A 21189-nucleotide genomic window follows, 5' to 3' on the forward strand; every position below is an offset into this window, starting at 1 on the left:
CTCACAAGTGTCGCGGGTGTGCTGGAGCCTATCCCAGCTAATTATTCATATTAAATATTATAATTTTGTTGGGAGCCCATTTTGCACGATCGGCTCAAGCAAAGCATTTGGTTCTTTAGTAATAATGATTAAAATAACAGATGGAAAAGGCACGTCACAATTGTGTCTGCTTATATTGTTGTTCAAAAAATACTTAAGAATTAAAAGAATTTAAATAAGAAATAAAATGCTTTGAGTTCTAATCTACATATATAATGTGTCTATATGTCTAGCTATCTACGTACACATATACATCCATCCATCCATTATCTGTTGCGCTTCTCCTCACAAGGGTTGATGGGGCCCATAATATCATGTATATGGGCGTGTGCGTGTGTGTGTGTGTGTGTACAGATATATGACCATGACCATCACTTATGAGAAGTCCCTGCCCCCCCATCTGCTCATCCGTACAACTTATTGGTGAAAGAGGGCTCCTGGGTCTCTGCCCTCCTGCAGACAATAAGGGTTCAGAATGACAAGTGATATCAAGTGTGGCAGGAAGCAGTTGAATTGGGTGTGATGGGCGGAGGCTGGCAGAATGTGGGTGTTTGCGAGGCAGTTGCAGTCAGTGATTGTTATTGGTCCTTCTTCAGTGATTCTGATGAGTCATCTTTAGCTAGCTCCTCCTCGCCAGAGGACTCCTCGTACCTGGAGGAGAACAGATGACGATGATGATGATGAACAGGAAGGAGACGTTAGCAGTAGCAGTAGACGTCTGATGGCAAACGCCAACACCAAAGAGATACATGGCGACAGTCCATCTACATGGCGGCGGTCTGTAAGCGCCGCCGGTGGGAGGAGTCTGTCGCCATAGAGACAGCGTTCATGGAGGCAGCGAGGCTGGCGGGGAAGCCGCTGACGCTTGGGAAGGAAGTGAGCCTTGGAGAGGCTGGAAGGACATCCTCGGATGACTCAAAGCTAAGTGCCCCGAAGGGAGGGCGGGTGAGAGAAAAAAGAAGGGGCCAAGAAGTAGGATTAAAACAAGGTGAGGAAAGAGAAGAGAGTGAAAGGATAATGTTGCTAAAAGAAGAACGTAAACAGGATATTTGCACATACTCATGCAAGCAGAAAAGATTGCGAAGGTGCTCAGGCACTTATGTCCAGTGTTCAAAATAGTTTACAGAGATGAGGAATAGCAATAGTGACTATTTTGGTTGCGATCCAATATGAGTAAACACAGGCCCAGTATCACCAACATCGGTACAGATACTGATACTTACAAATATCGCCATAGATCCAATAATTAAGGCAAATGCATCATCTTATTGCCAATTTTCAATTAAATTCTAATTTTTGTTTTGGTGACGTTTGCCTTTATATTATTAAACCACGCATATCCCGCCGGTCCGATTTCAATATCCAGTAGCTAAGGTGTAAATGCAGTTCAAAAGGAAAATACGGCCGTTTATCCTCACGCTCCTTCATACGACAACTCCAAGACCGTCTTTACAGGAGTGGTTGTTTTGATCATGTGGGCTATGCACGCTTGCTCTCGACACTGCTGGATACAAGAACAGGAGCGGATTGTTGAATGGACTGCTTGTCTATGAATATCGGAGAAAAAAAGAACTTAAGCCGTATAAATATGTCTTTGGTAGGCATGGACTAAATTTCTGAAAACGTAAATATGTTTTATGGATTAAATGAGTAAATGATGAGACGCTGCAGGGTGATAATGCCCGCTGGCGCTTATTTATTATTGAAATATGATGGTCTTATGCGGCGCTTATTTGTTATTGAAATATGAAGGTCTTATGTCATAAGTCTGTATTAGCTTACTTTTCCTATCTGTTAGTGTGTGATGTTACCAACTGGAGTTTGGGTATGCTTAAAAAAAATCATGCTTGTATGACAAGTTAAGTGAGTGATTTGAGAAGTCCATGTTTCCATAATGTATCATGTTTTATGAAACTAAGTGATATGTAGGAAGTGGTAATGCCATTCACTTGTTTGCATTTTTGTTGAAATCTGCACTTTAGTTTGTGCCTTTATCAGCGTTCGCGGTTAACCGCTTCCCGATTGCCCGGGGCAAGTGAAATTTGGCCACGGGCAAGGTAAAATTATGGGCAACTTGCCCGACCGGGCAAGCATTTTTAAAGCAGCCAAATATCTTGAATTTCGACGAAAATGAAAGCTCCGAAGGAGGAGGGCGTGTTTGCCTCACACTTAAGCCGAATATGAGCACCGTCCCCGGGCACGACCGGGGCTCTCCATTCGCTCCGCGGGGGCATTGTAGTTTCGCCGAGCGGCACGACGGAGCGTTGGAGCGGTTAGACGGCCGGCGTGCGCCGAAGAAGAGCGTGGGCGAAGAGGAGAGTGGACGAAGAAGAGCATGTTCCCCCGGGTACGATTGGGGGGGCGACGTTTCGCGCGGTTCGGACCGTACCAGAGCTCCGGCCGGCGTGCGTGGCAGTTAAGCCGAAGAGGAGCACCTTCACCGGGCACGGGCGGGGCAACATTTCGCTCCATGATGTGACCTGACATAGTGTCAGTGACTGTGTTCTGTTTATGCTATGAAACTTATGGAGGCAGCACCACAGGCACTGGTCTTAAGGGAATACACAAATTTCCCACACTCATAATTTACTCATGTGATTACTCAATTAATAGGCTCTCCTGGACTAAAAATTGATAATCTGGATTGCTGTAATATAATTTTCCCAATTTAACATGCAGCTTTGTTCATTATTAAAACTACAATTAACATTTTCAATAACTGCCAAGTCGGGCAAGTAATTTGGCCACTCGGGCAAGGCAAATTTTAGTGGCACTTGCCCTATGGGCAAGCAGTTTTTAAAGTTAACTTCGAACCCTGTTTATAGTATTCTAGTATTCTTCTGTTCACACCAAAGCAATGTTATCGCAATCCCAACATTTTCTATTAAACACGAAAATGTCTGGCTAACAGACAGTTTTGAGGTTTATTGAGCTCATTACCGTGACATCTACTGTCATGCATTATAGAGCAGGTTATGATCATTTTTAGGGCCAGATATGCAGGTGTATAGCCTCTATGCTCTTTGGACACAGAATTAGCAAATTTTTTAAAAAATAATTAGATCAATTCCTGCATGTGTATGTTTATATAAGCATACTGTATGTAGAAAGTTTGTGTGTGTGTGTGTGTGTGTATATATATATATATATATATATTCACAATAAGCTTTTACATCACATGTCATATTTTTGACCGATTTGACTGCATTTCATGTCATCCATTGTGGATATTGACAATACATTTGCACCATTACTGTCAAGCAAACATGTTCATTTAATTGATAATGACTCAATGAAATGTTGCGTTGAGCGTGCGTGTGTGTGTCTACTCTTCTCTAGTCCGCTCCCAGCTAGTCAAATCCCATCGTCAAATTATACAAATTGTGAACAAAACAAATTCACATTGTACTTCTTGTTTAGGGAAGTGTCAGGAATGCATCACCACCTGTCGCTCTCTAAACTGGTAGTTTAACTCTGGATGACGGTCGGCAAGGTGCTTGGCCAGATTGGACATGTTCCCACCTGGAGCCACGGGAGTTCTAAAACAAGCCTTACGGACAGGCATTGTTATGATGGTTGGCTTCTCATGGCAGTCGGTGTAAGCAAAAAAGTTCCATATGACACTTTGCCCGTTATGCTTTTCAACGAGGAGCAGCGAGTGCTTCAGTGCTTGACACCATCTTCCTCTCGCACACAGGAAAAAGGACGCGTGTCACCGAAGATGTTTCTCACATGTCGGTAGACAGGCGGCTTTGTATACTTGCATTTAAGAGAGTTGGTGAGCCAGCAACCTGACCACAATCAAAGCAATACAGCTGCAATATTCGTTCTTCAACCAACACTGTGCTCTGAGTTACAGCCTCCGGAAACCGCTTCCTTTCCTTCTTATATACGTTGCACTGAGAATCTCACAAATTATTTCAATATGGATGGACAATGAATGACGGAAGGCTGCCCAGGTCACGGACGGAGGACACACCGGCCAAATAGGGTGAAGTGCTTATATGTCATGTCGTCGTATATCGTAGTTGTTTGTTACTGCCTTACTATTGTAACTCACACTGTCAGAGACAAATTCCTCATGTGTTTATATAGTTGGCCCATAAAGATGATTCGGAGATAAAGTGGATGCAGTCAGAAGAAGAAAAAGAAGAAAATGAAAAAGAAAAAAAAGAAGAAAAATCAGACAGAAAGAAGGATACAGCAGGAAGATGCTGACAAGCAAGGAGAAAATGAACAAAGAGAGGATGATGACAAACAGGGAGCGGATGCAGACAGAGGAGGTAGATGAAGACACCCAAAGTTAGAGGGGAGGAAGAGGACGAGACAGGAAATGGATGCAGATAGACAAGAGGAAGATGGTGTCTGAGCCTTGCTGCCAAGACATTGACGGTGGCTCTGATCACTCCTGCTTGCCATGGCTACTCACCTGAACATCTCGGTAAGTTCTCCTTTGAAGAGGGCCACCACGACAGGGAAGCCGACACAGGCAGGCACCAGATAGAGCAGAGCAGGCTGATCATAAACAAACAAACGTTAGCTACTCTCTGAAGGAAGGGGGATTAATTGCTGCACAATATATCAAAAATATATCAATATCACCACATTGGCCCAAGCAATCTGCATAATGCAGAGACATGGAATAAGTTTCTTATATTTGAGAAGTCAGATCCAAATTTAAATGTGCATCACCCTCTAGTAATTAAAGATTATCTCGGGCAATTACAATTAATTAGCTTTGAGCGTGCTTATTCTGACCTATTAAAAATTTACTTCTTTCTTTAGAGAATAAAAATGTAATTTCTTTAGGCACCTGTGAAATATCGCAATAATATCGATACGGATATATTCAACAACCCTCGCATGTTTTTCCAATATCGTGCAGGCCTAGTGCATGACCTAAAAGGTCTCACCTGTGCATGTTTGAAGGTGTGCATGACGAAGATGGTGAGGCCCAATCCGAAGATGTAGGCCAGGAAGCTGGAGCAGAAATATGTTCTGCTGTTCTTCTTCAGGCTGCAAAAAAATTAGAAGATGTCACACATCAAATGGGAGACAGTAAGCAACGGTTATGGCAAGCATCCCGTTTGCAGGGTTACCTGATGTCAAAACGCAGCAGCAGGGCAATGAAGATACCCGGGATGACGATGTCACCGAGCCCGAGCATGGCGAAGTTGCTGGCATTCAGACCTTTCTCCAGTAAGTCTTGTGGAAAGACCACTGATGGGGAGAGAATGAGCACATCAGGATGCCACCGGCATCATTTTGTCAAGCAGTTGAGCAGCAAGCAGATAAAATGTAGCTCAATATTAACAGCACTTTTATTGACGGCCATGTTGAATTTTTTGAGGGGGACGCTGTCTAAGATGAGTCACTCTTTGGTGAGGTGAATTGCTTCATTACAGACTCGAGGTCCAGACACAAACAAACCAGATACACGATATAAAATCAAAAGTATACACAGAAACACTCTAAGGCGCAGGTGTCAAACTCAAGGCCCGGGGGCCAGATCTGGCCCGCGACCTCATTTTATGTGGCCCTCAAACGGCAAATTGTGTGCCTCAACTTTCTAGCACATTTTTTCACTTTTAACAACAGTGAGATATGAGATAATGTCATTTATTTGTGACCAATCCTCCCCCCTTAAAATACAAAAATTGATAAACAAAGAATTACAAAATTGGGTTTCCATCAATTTGTTGTGTATACGTAATAATGTAAGGTGATCGTACATGTATATGGGTTCTCATGTCACAGACATAAAGGCCCTCAGAGGGAAACCATAAATATGATGTGGCCCATCTGCAAAAATGAGTTTGACACCCCTGCTCTAAGGTAAAATACTAAGAAGCATCATAAAAAAGGGAGCAGTACAATTTTTTCCAGAGGCGGGACTGGTATCGTGTGGCACTGTGTATTTAGCCAGTAGATAAATTTGTACCTCAAATTTCTTGGGCCTGTAATGTACTGACCCTTTCATTTTCAACATTTCACTTGCACTGGTCTTTCTACGTCTATTAAGTAATAATGTAAATGCATCATTGTAGGCTAAACAATAAATTGGACCATTTCAGTCACTTTCATGTATGTGATCAGATAATAAAAGTCTCGTAATCAATCATAATTAAATACTCACGTTTAATTGGCGCCTCAAAAGACTTGGCGACTGTCACCATGACATTGGTACCAAATACCTGCCAAGATAAGAGTGAATGTAATCACCAATATTAAGTTTATCTTTTGGTAATATAGGCTCTTACCCAGAAGATATCGTAGACGAACAGCCCCCCTAACAGGATGCATCCAGTACTGACATTGTTCAGGTGCAGAAGTTCCACCCCGTTGAGGGCAAAAGCTAGGCCAAAGAGATTGTTGGCGATCCAATGCTGCGACACCACAACAACGCGATTGTGTTATTGGGTAAAATGTAAAGTAAAAAGTAAAAAATGATTGGGTTTGAGTGTGGGAGATTAGCACGCCAACTGCGACGTTCAATACCTTTTTGAGTATGTACCAGACGCCAACCACGCCGCTGGCAAGCAGACACACCAGGTTGTTGGTGTCAAACTCGTAGTTAATAATCTCTAAAGATACAAAACAACAGAATTTGACCACCAGGGCATGCAGGCAGGAGAACTGGGAGGCATGTGTTTTCTTTGACTCACCTTCTTTGCTCTCCCCAGCACCCTGCGTGAAGAGCAGCTGGTACTGTTTGTTTGGCACAGAAGAGGGAAAGACTCTGGACAGCAGAGGACTTGGACACCAAGAAGAAGAGTTAATGCATGATCGCTTACAACAGGGCGCATCTTAATGTGCAAGGCTGTGTGAATTACCTCATCGTGTGAGACAACGCCAACACACCAAGCACAAAGAAGTAGACAGACAGCAGCAGGTTTATGTATTCTTGAGAAAACACCTGCAATATCAACGCAAAAGTCCAAAATGTCATTCAAAACATGCCGCTATGTCCCTTACTTGCAAAAGGCACTAGTGTATCTTTATTCACTGCTGTTTACAAGCTTATATATAAAAAAGGCTCAATATTTTTTTCGTCACAGAGCAGTTTTGTGGATCACAACTTAATTTCAAGAGCAAGTTCTTAAATTCATGTTGTGTATAAGTACCGTATTTTTACAGCCATAAGCGCTGCATCAAAGGGCACAACACCAGTTGAGGGCGCTATTTCCGTATTTTATGCATATACTAGACGGGCTACAAGGCACTAGCTCAGCTGCTCGCGCTGGCTCAGCTACTGTTAGCGCGAGCGCTAGCTCGCAGCTTGCTCGCGCTAGCTCAGCTGCTCGCGCGAGCTCAGCTGCTCGCGCGAGCTCAGCTGCTCGCGCTAGCTCAGCTGCTCGCGCTAGCTCAGCTGCTCGCGCTAGCTCAGCTGCTCGCGCTAGCTCAGCTGCTCGCGCTAATTGATGCCAGCTCACCAGGACTCGATCCCTTATGCCAGCTCACCTTAAAGGAATGCTGCCATGTCAATGACAGATGTCCTGAGACTATAAAGTATCACTGTCAATAACACTGACTCTAACCAATAAAAGGTGTCTTGGCAATAGTCTACTAGACAACGTCAGGGGAGGGACTTCACTGGTCACCACACTCCTTAGAGTCACGGTTTCAAATCAAAACCAAAAAAAAAACTCAGCATACAAGCAAACAATGAAACAAAGAAATAAGATTAACACAAAACATGTATCTCTCATGCCATCTATATACCCAAAAGAAATAAAAATAACAGAAAAAGATTATAGCAATGGCTTCTTGGGAGCCACTCAGACTCAGCCAATCATATGGCTGTTTAGAGAGATGTGCATGGCTGCTGAGAGAGATGTGCTGTTGTGCTTTGGGCTTTTTGCAGTCTGTTGTCTAAACCTGGGACGTTTCTTGCTTGCAATAACAAAAATGATAAGACAGACTACAACATTGTGGACAGCTGCCCTTTTGTCCAGCTTTCTCCTACACCATCACCCAAACACCATAGTCACATAATGTATAACTCACCGTCAATTTGAAGCATAGATGACTCAGACTTTGACCAGCAGGGTGTGCGAACATGCACTCCGTACAGCCCAAAGAGTAAAAGGGTTGATGGTGGAGAGTGATGCTTGGTCCATATAATCTGCGCGTCGCTTTACAAGGCGCTTTGTTTGTTTTGGGGAAGATTAGGGACTTTAAAGAGCGCCCTATGGCCCGGAAAATACGGTACTCTTCTGAGCAAATATGAGGCAAACCTGATTAACCGCGAGGGGAAAAAATATCCATCCATCCATTATCTGATCAGCTTCTCCGCACAAGGGCCACGGGCGTGCTGGAGCCTATCCCAGCTGTCTTCGGGCAGTAGGTGGGGTACACCCCGAACTGGTTGCCACTTGCCAACCAATCGCACGGCACACAAAGGCAAACAACCATCCGCGCTCACAATCACACCTTGGGACAATTTAGAGTGTCCAATCAACCTGACATGTATGTCCTTGGAATGTGGGAGGAAAACGGAGTACCCGGAGAAAACACAGGGTGGCACAGGGAGAACATGCAAACTCCAGGCAGGAAGGCCGAAGCCAGAATTGAACCCCGCACCTCTGAACTGAGAGGCAGACGTGCTAACCAGTCGTCCATTGTGCCGCGTGGAGAAATACGTAAAAAACGTAAACATATTTTTTTTAGCCAGAAGGTGGCGCTACCAGTATGAGAAAAATAAGTTTATCGTTTATCATCTTAGCAGCTTTTGTAATCAAGGTGACACCGCCTTTTAAAGTAAATTCAAAATGGACAACATTCTGTTACGTTTACCATATGGCTCAGAGAGACTTTTTTCTAGGTCTTGGCCTCTTACGTATACCACCAAATCTTCGTAGCTGTAGGTGAAATGGACGACCAGGGCTGCTTTGTTAAAAATGTATCGGGGGAATAGAGAGGAATTTTGGCTCGATGTGTGTGAAATGTTTTTTTGTGCATATTTAGACCCTCAAAATCAACGTTTTACTGGCAAATTGCACGTTGCCACGGAAACAGCTTTTCAAGAAAAATAAAGTTACTGTTTTAACATCATTAAGGCCTAAATACTAGCCAGTAGGTGGCGTTACCACTACAATGAAAAATAAATTCATAGACGTCTACTGGCCTGGACGAACATCAAACATGAAACATTTCGATAAGATCGGATCATCTTAGTGTATTTATTACAGCAGCTTTTGTTGTTACTGTGAATAATCAGACTGTGTGGCGCTGTAAAGGCATTTTTTATTTTTCCTCTCTAGGCGGTCAAACTTTTTCAAATTTTGTTGGCATAGTTTGACAATTTTTCAACAGGCCCAATGAGGTACCAAAGTTTGGTGAGTTCTCATGCATTTTAGGGTCTCCAAAATGAGAATTTTTACAAAAACAAAAAGGACCTCACAGCAGTGGCTGCTTGGGCCCAAAGAATCTGTACATTGACCTTTCACACTGTGTGAGCAGAAGAAAAATGTACTCCCACTACCTCATATTTCAGCTAAATACACCACTACGTTCACCAGCTGCAAGCTAACCTGTTTGATGCCATACCTTATATCTTCACCAGCTAGTGTTTATCTGTCTGTCAGCTGGTCAATACGCAAACGTTCTACAGTTAGTCACCAAATCTCTTAGCTGTTCACAATCTAGTGAGTGTAAAGAACGTGAAAGGTCACCTTGAAGAAAAGGTAGAGTCCAAAGAGAGTACAGCTGGCGATGATTGGGAATCTGGCAGCATCTCGGCTAGTGATAGTCTCTGGCATGTCTGAAGAGTTCTGTGGGCAACAGTGAGGGGAGTTTAACACAGTCTTGTTCATCCAACCTCAAATGTGCTAAACCAAGTATGCCTGCATCAACTATTTGCCAAAGGACACAGATCTGAAGAAATGAATAACCAAACGTAAAGCAACAAAAATAATGCATTGACTGAGGAAAGTGAAAACTAGCAGGCAGAAGAGTTGAGCCAGTCACAAAAAGTTAGCAATGTGTGGCTTTCTGGTGAAATTTCAAGATGAACTGGTTGACTTAATTTGACCTTTAAACTTTTGAACGCGCGTCCAACTGTTCAATGTTTTAGGACTTTTTACTCAATTAGAAGCTGGGAGGCAAATTTCACAACAGGTGTTTGATTTGTGAACATTTCCAAGGATGTCCACTTCTATTCCTTACTGCAACTCTTGTAGTCACTCAGAAACATGTTAATGACCGACACTTGAAGATCAGTGGCCAATTCCCCCTGGAAACTTCCTTTCCAAAGACTCGCAATGATAAAGTGCAGTTGCAAGGTGTCGTCTTGGTCTCACAATGTCAAAATGTGAACAGCATGATGAAGGAATGTTGAATACAAATTCTAAATATACCAGGAATTGGTATTGCTGATTCATAGATCATTTGATCTAGGTTCTTGTTTGAGAACAACATGTTGTACAGAAAAAAACAAAAAAACACGCAACATCTTGATCAGTTTGACATAGGCATTCAAAAGGTTAAAGATTGAATTAAGTTTAACTGTAAAGGTTATAGTGAATTTTAGGTTAAACTAGAAATTTCACTCAAAAGTCCAATATCCCGAACTTTTTGTGAGTGTATACTAAGAGAGGCCGTTGAATCTTTTAGTTTGGTGATTCGCAAAGTATTTCTGTACAATCATACATACGAAATAAAGTATATTTAAAATTTGAACATAGAACCAAACACTGAGTGAATGAAAATCCAGTGTTCCCGCACTTGAAGCGTTTGATATGTGTCCATGATTCCCTGTGATAGGTAAATTTCCACAAAGTAGAGGTTGACTCTATTTTTTTTTTGGGGCGGGATAGGGGTAGAATGTTCCAGGGTAAAAAGGGGGATGAGAGTTAATCAAAGCTACATGTCTTAATTTACAATAAGTATAGTGATATATTTATAAATTACCCTGTGCGCATCATGAAACTTTGAAACCAAACAAATTTGTAAATCAGTCAACCACAAAGGATTCAGCAGAAAATGACATCGTAAATCAAAGATATAACACTTCTCCCACTTAATCAAGACAATGCAACATGAAGAACACCATCACACATGAAACATGGCTGCGATATAATAACGTCCAAGTTGCATACACATGAGAGGGCGATATGGGCTAAAAAAATTTTTTTTTAAAATCACATTTTTTTCCCCAATAACTCAATAATGATAATTTGACAAAATTCTATAATAAATCATTTTAATTTGCACTTGATTCACAAAAGAATTGATTGACAGAATTGTAAACAATAGCTCTTTTTTTAAATTGCTTTCTACATACTGAAAATCACACAATGGTAGTCTACAGCAATATTTAACAATGAAGAATTTCAAATTATGCCTAAACTTACACTGATTTCTGGGAATAATTATGCAGCTGCCGTCAGTGGCAACACTCATTTATTTATTTCTTTTATTTCATAGTTTTAAATTGGTCAAAAGCACAATAAATAAAGACATTATTTTATGTTAATATGTAAAGTAAGTCATCATTTTCAGGTAATTTATTTTGGTTTAAATAGTGAAGAGGGGGAAACTTATTTTTTGTTCCACATTTATACACTGTTGTTCGAAACGCAGGCATTAAACGCACGTAATGGCCAGTAAGCTGCCCCTTTGTTTTTTTACCTCGAGTCACATAAATGTCAGTCTACTACAACTCAAAACTATTTGCCGTAGTAAAGTCTAAAGAGATCTTTGTTATCATTGAACTATAATACATACACTTTTTGTTAGACTTTTAAAATTAAGTTTTCTATTTTCTAAGCTCTTAAGAAGCTTTAACATGTTGTAAATCACTAAAGTTGTATAATAATATGCTTAAAGGCATTTAAACTAAGTCAAGTTTTAGAGTTTTTTTCTTTTTTTAAATTTTGACACCATTTTAGCCCCTTTTTTCAACCAATGAATATCGGCTTGCAATATCGGTTATCGGCCTCCATGACTACTAATAATCGGTATTGGCCCTGAAAAAAGCATATGGGTCTATCACTAGTAATAATGAGGCACAAAATATTCATTTTGATGCAAAAACAGTGATGCAAAACCGTTTGATTCGACCCTTGTCAGGAAAAAAAATTAACTAAAATGGTGCGAGAGCAAGTGAAACAGGGGAGCCATTCTGAAGACCAATCAATTAATGTGTGAACTGCTCATCCAGGAACACACAAACCACACGCCAATAATGTGCTAGGGCGCCCATCCTGTTGGAAAATGACTTGCTGCACGTTACCTAAAACTGAGATTTATTCAGAATTATTTTAGTCACTTGTGCTAAGCAGCCTGTTCAGAGATGCGTGTAGACCTTTGACCACATTCTTCATCTATTGTTATTGCAGCTCCTTTCCATCAATGACGAGGCCAAACACACATGCTGGGATGTCACATTGATCTTAAGGTCAAAGACTTGGGAGGGACATTTCTGGTTGAATACCTAATAGTTCCACCTTTGTGTTGTCGCACTGCACTTGACAAGTAACTGGCTTTTCCAACCTAATGCTTTTTATTAATGAGATGCATCACAACATTAAAACCAAACAAGTAATCTGACTGGTTAATGAGAGGGGGGTAAGTGTGACGCAATCTCTCATGCAGTCGACATGATTCATGGTTGTCACGGTGATATGATGGCGGACTAAATAATTGCACACACGCAATCAAGTACACACCACAAAGTATGTATATGTTCATGCATACAAACAGCATCTTTCATACTCACTCGGAAACCTGACTCGTACGCTTTTTCTCCAAGCTCCTACGGGCAGGACAAATGTAAACGAACAAGAAAGGAAGGAGAAAAAAAAACAGGATCAGGACTGAATCCAATTATCACATTTTCACGACCATAAGGCACACTTAAAAGTCTTGTTTTTTTTTTGTTTTTTTTAAATGGACTTCAATCAGCCTTTTAATGAATGTGCAGCAATTTCCCAAATTTTTAAATGTGTGACTTTGATGAGCGGCCCACTTGACTCTCTGTGAGCGTTTCCTGCCGACACGCTGCTTATATAGAGGAAAGGCGGACGTCACTTATGACGTTAAAGAGGGATGGGTGGATGTGAAAGAGGACGCAAAAGGCACGCCCCCCAGTATGTACCGATAAGAGTCTGTAAGTTTCATCAACAATGTTCGTATATTTATGCGCGAATGCTAACCGTTTGCTAACGCAACATTAACTGTATGTTTCAGTATTGTCCAGGCGATTATAGGGTTCTAATGATTTATAAGCCTTCACTTTATCCTGCGTGGGTTTGCTCCCACATTCATGTTTTACCACGCCTGCATCCAATAATATGGTGTGTATATGTAAAATTCAGAAATAGCTGAAAATGTGCCTTATGGTCGTGAAAATATGCAGAGGGAAATACACATAATTGAATGTTCATTTAGGAGCGAAGGACAAAGAATGATTAAGCTAGGGGTGCCCCAATTCAATAATTTGTATCAGATCATATTCCGATCTCAGCCAAAATGTGAACGCAATGCTCGCCTCGGATGCCGTTTCCTTTTGAACTGTATTTACACCTTTGCTGCTGGATATTAAAATAGTGTGGAGTTAATCAACATTGGATTACATGAAACATTGACGAGTTGACAAGCACTTTTAACATACCGGAGGAGATTGCGCGACCGGCGGGATATGTGTGGATTGCTGCCAGCTCTGACAGACGCTTCAAGTGGCGGAGGCCACGTGTAAACAAAAGCGGGACTCCAATGGACCGGTGCTCACGATACACAGAGCACGCACAGTGCGTCGGGCAACATCATCAGTAGGAACATCGTCGAGTGCGCATGACGTTTGCACAAACTCGGGGAAGGAGCCAAAAAACTACCTTTACCAGCGTTATGTATTCAGGATACAAAATAAATAAATAACTGTATTCCATAGGTTTTGCTGGAAAAAAACGTAATCAGATTACAGGTACATTTAATAAAAATGTGAATGTGATCGAATTACGGCGTTGTGTGTGAAGCAAACCTCTACTCTACCGTTTACAAATTTACTGACTGGTCATGGAAGTTTTGAAATACTTTATGAAGCTTTCAAATCTACTTTCCGTCACTAGTTGAGGTTATCGCACTGTCCGTCTCTGCTGCATAGTGCACAAGTGGTTAGTATTTAACCCTGACATTTCTTGTGCTTTGGATTTAAATTGTGGGTGCTCAGGCTTCCTCCAGCATTCCAAAACCATGCATATTAAACAGCCATAAGACGGGGAAAAAATGAGAAATATATAAAAATAAACAAAATATATAAACATCATATTGTTTTCAATTTGTTTTTTGTTGTATTAATTTCTGTCAACATATCTGGTTCAAGAATCAAGTTACATTACTATTACAGAACTTTGATTACATTACTAACTGCATTTTCAACAGGTAACTAGTAACTGTATGTTTGCATCCATTTAACAGTCAGATGCACCCCGGGTTTTGGAATAAATGGGTCATATATATAGGTTTGCATGCAAAAAAAACATCAGCACTAAAAATCACCCCCTAAATGACTCAGTAGTGATTCACAGACTTTTTTGAGAAGAGATTCACGAAAAATTTGCATGCCCACTTTTGAAGCTCGGCTGTCTGCGTCAAAGCAGGGAGGCAAGCACTATAGTACTGTATTGCTTGCTTTGTCAGTTCTGTCTGTCTAAAACGGCGACCGATCGACACCAAAAATGCAAATGTACATTACTACTCTTGTCCACTTCAATCGGTAAAAGTTTAAAAGCGTTCTGCACAACAGTTTGAATTTATTGATATCAAACGTGAGCTCATGTGATCGCCTCCACAAAATTGACCAATTCTCTACTTACACAACGACTGGTTATATGTCGGACACTTAGCTATGAGAGGTGGCATGGCCATAATGGACATTACCAGGTGTGTTTCAACTCCTTAGTTTTGTATTGTGTTCTCTAAAGCATCCATCCATCCATTTTCTGAGGCGCTTCACCTCACAGGGGTCGCGGGCGTGCTGGAGCCGATCCCAGCTGTCTTCAGGCAGTAGGTGAGGGTACACCCCAAATTGGTTGCCAGTCAATCGCAGGGCACAACAAGACAAATAACCATTCAAACTCACAAACACACCTAGGGCCAATTTAGTGTTCCATTAACCTACCCTGCATGTCTTTGGAATGTGGGAGGAACCCGGAGCACCCGGAGAAAACCCACGCAGCCACGGGGAGAACATGCAAACTCCACACAGGAAGGCTAGGGCCAGAACCCAACCCAGCACCTTCGTACTGTGGACGTGCTAACCAGTCGTCAACCGTGCCACCCTTGTCCAAAAGAAATAGATAAAACAGAAAATACAAGCTAATATAATTTTACTGAAAAAAGGATACACAAATTGAGATTATCAAAAAATTGACCATCCTGGCTGGATGATACTGTTAATTGCTCATTTGCAAATCGATTGGGGATGGAAGTTATCTGCCTATTTCTGAAAATGTGTCCGTCTGCAATTATCAAATAGTGAATGAATGAGTTTAAGTGACTTTGAAAGTATCCATTATGGCATTCACGGAAGCTGATGAATGTTTGCAACAAAATTGGGTCAGTGTACAAGCTATTCTGTGGGCCTTGAAAAAAAAAAAAAAAATCAAACAAAATCCAGAAAAAACACTGGGTTAGGGAGTGCTCCACTGATTGGAGCAACTGGGATTGCAATTGTGACTGGGATTAAATCAGGTAACTAGAATTCTACGACGCATTTTAGCCAAATGTTGTTGTGTTGCAAAGCCAAAGTTAAGCCATGGTTAGTTCCGGTCTGTTGCCGGAACTAATCAAGGCTTAACTTTTGCTTTGCTCAATAACATCAAGGATATAATGCAATTCTAGTTAAGGCAGGATGTTTTAAGACAACCTTTAACAAACACTTTCACACTTTATTAGCCAATGCGTTGTGGTCCTTGGCTTGCTGACCGAGCCTTGCTGGTAGGGATGGCTAAGCACGGTCCGCTCACAGCTTCTAAATACAGCTGTTTACTACGGACAGGATAAATCCACTTTTGCTCTCATTGGTGGCCACTGCAAAAATAACGCTATGTGGCAAGTTGTCGGTCATGGTAAATGGGGCTCATGCACCACTTTTTTTTTTTTTTTTTTTTTTTTTTTTTTTTTTTTAAATGGGACTTTACAAACGAGACCGCAAAGCCAGAGACCAATACATTCCAAAAATACACGTTCTGAATGGTTTGGATTTTACGAAATTGTATGGAGTGGAGTTTCAACCCGATATTAGACAGAGACGGACCTACTGCCTCCTTTGTGCACAACAGATATAAAAGTGTCAAGAATCCTTCAAGATATTACTCTAAGGGCTGACAGTAATGCACAGCGTAAAACTTTGGTGCTTGTGTCATAGACTTGAAGAACTAGGATTACATGTGATAACCATAGCGCTCTCATTAATTCTTGCTCTCTGGCGTTGTAAGGGCTGGCTTTAAATATGCCCCAGTTGTCAGTGCGACTTGGTTGCCTTTTCCATCGATAGATATGATAGTTTTTTTTATAACACATGGACCTTGAAGCTATAAACATGTGATGGATATAAGCAATATTGCAATACTGTTATTTACTTATTTTTTTTGATAGTTTAGTTTCCAACTTGAATTTCTCCTTCTTACCCTCATTCAAATACGTTTAGTCAAAATGCAAAAACAATTGACAAGAGGAAAAATTACTTAAAAACAAAATATATTTCACACATATGAAATATGATACAGAAAGCAGGGGTTTTATTCATGTTGCACAACAACACTAGGGCTGAAGTTACAGGAACAATCTTGTCGAGGAATGTTATGCCTTATCTGTACATGCTAGCACCATGCTGATGGGTACTTTTCCTGTCAGTATTTGTACTTATTGTGGATATTGCCAATCACCCTTGACACATGAACTTGGAAATTAGCTATTTTCCATGTGCATCGTTTTCATCCATCTGGCAGTGTGCTTTTGTGAATGCAGGGATCTTTACTAAAGCACAAAACGTCAACGCAATTCATTGCTGTTTGGAATGGGAATATGAATGTGCTTGAGCTGTAAAATTTGACAATTTATGTATGATTACAGGAAGTCCTCAGGTTACGACGTACTTGACCTGCGACGTTTCAACGGCTGTGCCCCATCCGACATTTTAAATTCCCGCTGCAGGAAAATGCGAACCAGATCAGATTTTTTTTTTTGCGACCAGCATCTGTTTTGTTATTTAATATGCGAGTCTGAACGGCTGAATTACATTTTTTTTTTTTTAATCCGAACTGGGCCACTTTCACATGCGGTCCTAGATTGGATACGCATAAGATTTTTTAGAATGCAACCGCAGCAGAACGGCCAGGTCGCATGTATCCCTCATTGACGTCATCCGGAGCCCAAAATGCGCTCTGAGTAGGCAGAGGGAGGGTGCTAGCAGCTGGGGAATCGAATATGAAACATTGTTTTGCGTAACAGTATTGACTTCAAATTTCCTTGAATTTAAACCCACTTCAAACATGAAGCATAGAGTGCATATTTATGGTGATAGTAATAATTCAACCGCTATTTTTTATGCACCACAATGACGTTACATCATCTTTAGTGGCGTCTCCATGAAATGAGACCGAAAAGCCTTGAGCCAGCATTATCACCAAATACTGTATTTCTACCTCCTATCGAATCGGTCCTGTGTAAAACAAGCCTCATTTTATATTATTAATATGAAGTATAAAATGTGGATATTTATTCAGTTGTTTGGATATTTATTTAGAGATTTAGAGAGTATTAAAGGGTTAATTCTTACGTGTATGAAATTCAGGTTACATCGACAGCGTAGAAACTTCGAGCATTGAGGACTTCCTGTATTTCAAAACAGTCCAGAATTACAGCCACACAGTGGAAAAAGTTGTCCATCAAATGATGGGACATCAATCTCCAGCCAGTGCACCAAAGCATTAATATGTGTATGCAAAAAAATTGAGGCTTCATCAAATGTCCTCGACATTGTTGCTCTGTCCATTCAAATGCGGGTAAGGTGTCGCATTGACAAATTTAGCCTAAGGCCACAAAACACCTGAAAGGCAAACTCTGATGCAACCTTGAGGATCCTGCCAAGGGTGAAGCGACGGTCCACTGTTCATCAATGAAGACAAAAACCACACTGCTCCTGAGATTCCACTTCCTGTCCAACCTTCCTCTCTCCATTTGATGTCTCCCCCTCATTTCATATGCTGGTTTTCCTAGGCCAACAAAACACAAAGTTATTAACTTCAACATCCTTCTACAGATTGCAGATATAGCTAGCCAATAAAATACAAATTATAATAAAATCTATTTAAATCCTACTCATCTAGCCCCCAACATAAACCAACATAAACCAAGTGCCGCTAAATCCAAAATACAAATATAGATACCCCAAAACACATACACTCAAATGTTATATACTGTGTAATAGATACATACGTTATGCATACATACTTGCCTAACATCATGGTTAAATAATCACATAATTTACAGCTGGTAACCATGTACTAAATGTGACATGACAGTTCATTACCACACTAATGAGTGAATGTGTGACATGAGTAAAGGAGGGAGATCATGAGTATTCTATACTTCATTTTTAACTTACCGTTGTGAAAATGAACGGAGGTTGTCGAAGATGATTTTTGACATCCATTCGTCGCTTTGAGAGAGCCCAAACCAGGTTTCTTTCTTTTGGTCTTCAGTCAGGCAGGAAACCATTTGAGTCTGTTGTCAACTTCTTTACCTTTGCGATAGTGGGTTAACCAACTAACCAACCCTCTAACCCGGCAACCGTTCTCCACATTTTGGCCGGCTAAATGTGGCAACAATTTAGAAAAGAACGCGAAATTGTAAAACAATCGTCTCCCAAGTGGTGGCTGCCCCATAAGTGACGCTAATGAGGACTTTTTTTTTTTTTTACTTCAATGATGACTTGCCGTACACAAGCCCGAGAACCACCGCGTAAGCACTGAGATTACGTCATCAGCAGCAGCCCGACTATTAAATGAGACTGAAAACAACAAGCTCAAAATTCAACAACAGTTGACACAGGTTGAATTTGAAAAATCACATTTTGTGACGTAGGAAAGCTTCCCTTGTCGCGAGTTAGCTCGATGGTGCTTCCAGCTAGCTCCAGCTAACGGCAGTCTTACCTTAGACTTGGAGCAGGCCACGGAGCGCAGAGCTCCGAAGAAGATGGGCACCAGAGCCATGAGCACAAGGCTGCCGTAAGCCAGTGCCGTGCCCTCCGGTGTGGCCACGAACTTGGCAGTAGCGTTGAGCGCCTCCGTCCCATTGGAGTTGGTCGTGTTCAGGGCGTCCAGGAGCGCGGTGGCGGTCTCCGGAGCCAAGGTGCTGGCTTTCTCCACCTCAGACATATCTCGCCGGTGATAGCGGCGTTTAAGGCAAGAGAGGCGGTTGGCGCTGGAAGTGTGCGGAAAAGAGGTCAAAAAAAGGAGGACGAAGTCGGAAACGTATGCTTGTTATTCGTGGATGAGACTCGAGCCAGCCGGTTACCCACTAAAGCCACGTTTCTTAAAGCAAAGATGCATCCTTCAGCAGAGCTCTCACTCTGAAGCTTGGAGCAGGACAACATAAAATCATGCTAACACATAGCTGTACTGTGCCCCCATACTCGCTGTTCAATACAAACGGATTTACATATCCGCCCTTTTTCGTTTTTTTTCCAATGTTTTTTATTTGTTTTCATCCATCCATCCATTACCGTTACTCAGAAGGGTCGCGGGCATGCTGGAGCCTATCACAGCTGTCTACTAGCAGGAGGCGGGGTTGCTATCCAATTGCAGAGCACATACAGACAAACAAAAACATTCAATTCATGCATTTCGCCTCGTACTATTCAGTCCTCTGAGCTCCATTTTGATAAATCATGTGATGTTAACACCGATCTGCATGCTGGCAATTGAATTGGTGGATCGAAATCGCTTAGATTTTGAATCATAATGAATTAAACCAGAATGACACAAAAGGTCCCCATGTAAACTCAACTAATATAAAACTGGTAGTTTTCACTAATCAACCAAGCTGATCTCACTCCCGCCAGTCCATACATCTTGTGATTATACTAAACACATTGTTGAACGGTGAACAGCGATGTTAGAAAATATTGAACACAGTACATGCTATGCGCATCTCAATTTTACATTTTATTTCAGAAATCTTCAGGAACATATTTATGAAATAAATGTCTTGCGGTGCATATCGGTCGATTGTTGTTGTATTATTTTCACTCATATTTCAACTCTCTCATATTTGAATTTTCACAATAATTAGGCAACAGATATATATCAATAGGCAACATTTTATATATTTTTGCCAGGGTTCACATTGTTAAGTACGTCATCACTTCGACAACATTCCTAGAATATCACAAAGCCCCATCACTAGTGAGTATTTTCTTTTTAGAACAGGCCAGCGATCTACTCATGAGGTTCTTTTGGGCTTCCTGGCGCCCGTGGGGAACACGTCGCCCTGTGTTTATGCTTAAGGCTACGCATTGACATGTTAAATTAAAACCAAAAAAGATTCACACTATTCAGTCATGAAAAGGGCGACATAAACATTGTAGATAAAAAATAAAATGAAAAATATTCAATTCATAATGGAACATGAGATGCAGCCCCGCACAGACTCAACGATTGCACACAAAAGCTCTTAAAAAAAGCAAAATCAATGTCCTCTTTGCAAAATTAGACGATCTTTGTTACGAGTATCAGGAACTTCTTTTATGGAAGAACTTTTCAAGCCCCACAGAAACAGCACCTCTTACTGACAAGGGGGCAAAACTACACTCTAACAAAGCGTCAGCCGACACCGGTATTTGTACCATTGTGCAATGTGAAAAATGGAGACCTCGATATTAATGTGCATCTCGCATTGGAGGTATATGGAGCCCCAAAACTGTCAAAATAACAAATAAATAAAGGCGGAAAATAAAAACAAACATTATAAAAAGATATGATTAAAAAAAGAAAACACAAAACTTGTAAATTCTTCAGTGACATGAAATTGAGTGTTGCTCATCATGGGTATGAATACTTTTGCAAACCACTGGATAATAAATAGTCAATATGTTAGTTGGACTTTTAACAATGAGTTACACGAATGTTAGTTTAGCTAAATGAC

At 41.1% G+C, this 21189-nt stretch overlaps 1 protein-coding gene across 4 annotated transcripts; it reads right to left on the reverse strand.

Annotated features, from left to right (window-relative positions):
- Positions 1 to 382: 382 nt before the first annotated feature.
- hm13 (histocompatibility (minor) 13) lies at positions 383 to 19726 on the reverse strand. 4 transcript variants are annotated; one of them, XM_088291183.1, is made up of 12 exons: positions 19197 to 19716; positions 12761 to 12796; positions 9714 to 9812; positions 6873 to 6955; positions 6705 to 6793; positions 6538 to 6623; positions 6300 to 6425; positions 6176 to 6233; positions 5139 to 5259; positions 4953 to 5055; positions 4469 to 4554; positions 383 to 690 (listed from the first exon to the last, which is right to left on the reverse strand). In XM_088291183.1, the coding sequence occupies exons 1-12, from the start codon at positions 19419 to 19421 to the stop codon at positions 618 to 620; spliced, it is 1185 nt and encodes a 394-aa protein (XP_088147309.1). In that variant the 5' UTR covers positions 19422 to 19716; the 3' UTR covers positions 383 to 617. The 4 variants fall into 4 exon arrangements, with proteins under 4 accessions (XP_088147309.1, XP_088147310.1, XP_088147307.1 ...); XM_088291181.1 differs by lacking the exon at positions 383 to 690 and adding an exon at positions 706 to 960 and having other exon boundaries at positions 19197 to 19726; XM_088291184.1 differs by lacking the exon at positions 12761 to 12796 and having other exon boundaries at positions 19197 to 19713.
- Positions 19727 to 21189: the final 1463 nt, after the last annotated feature.

The sequence above is a fragment of the Idiotropiscis lumnitzeri genome, chromosome 3, assembly GCF_059441095.1.
Source record: "Idiotropiscis lumnitzeri isolate Australia: NSW breed Sydney's pygmy pipehorse chromosome 3, RoL_Ilum_1.0, whole genome shotgun sequence".
Classification (NCBI taxonomy): Eukaryota; Metazoa; Chordata; class Actinopteri; order Syngnathiformes; family Syngnathidae; genus Idiotropiscis; species Idiotropiscis lumnitzeri.

Bases quoted from the DNA above. Each gene is read 5' to 3' on its own strand.
- hm13 (XM_088291181.1), bottom strand. From the start codon at position 19,421: ATGTCTGAGGTGGAGAAAGCCAGCACCTTGGCTCCGGAGACCGCCACC. The intron at 12,797-19,196 runs GTAAGACTGCCG...TCCTGCCCGTAG, and splicing joins TGGCCTGCTCCAAGTCTAAG to GAGCTTGGAGAAAAAGCGTA. The intron at 6,624-6,704 runs GTGAGTCAAAGA...TTGTATCTTTAG, and splicing joins TGCTGGGGAGAGCAAAGAAG to AGATTATTAACTACGAGTTT.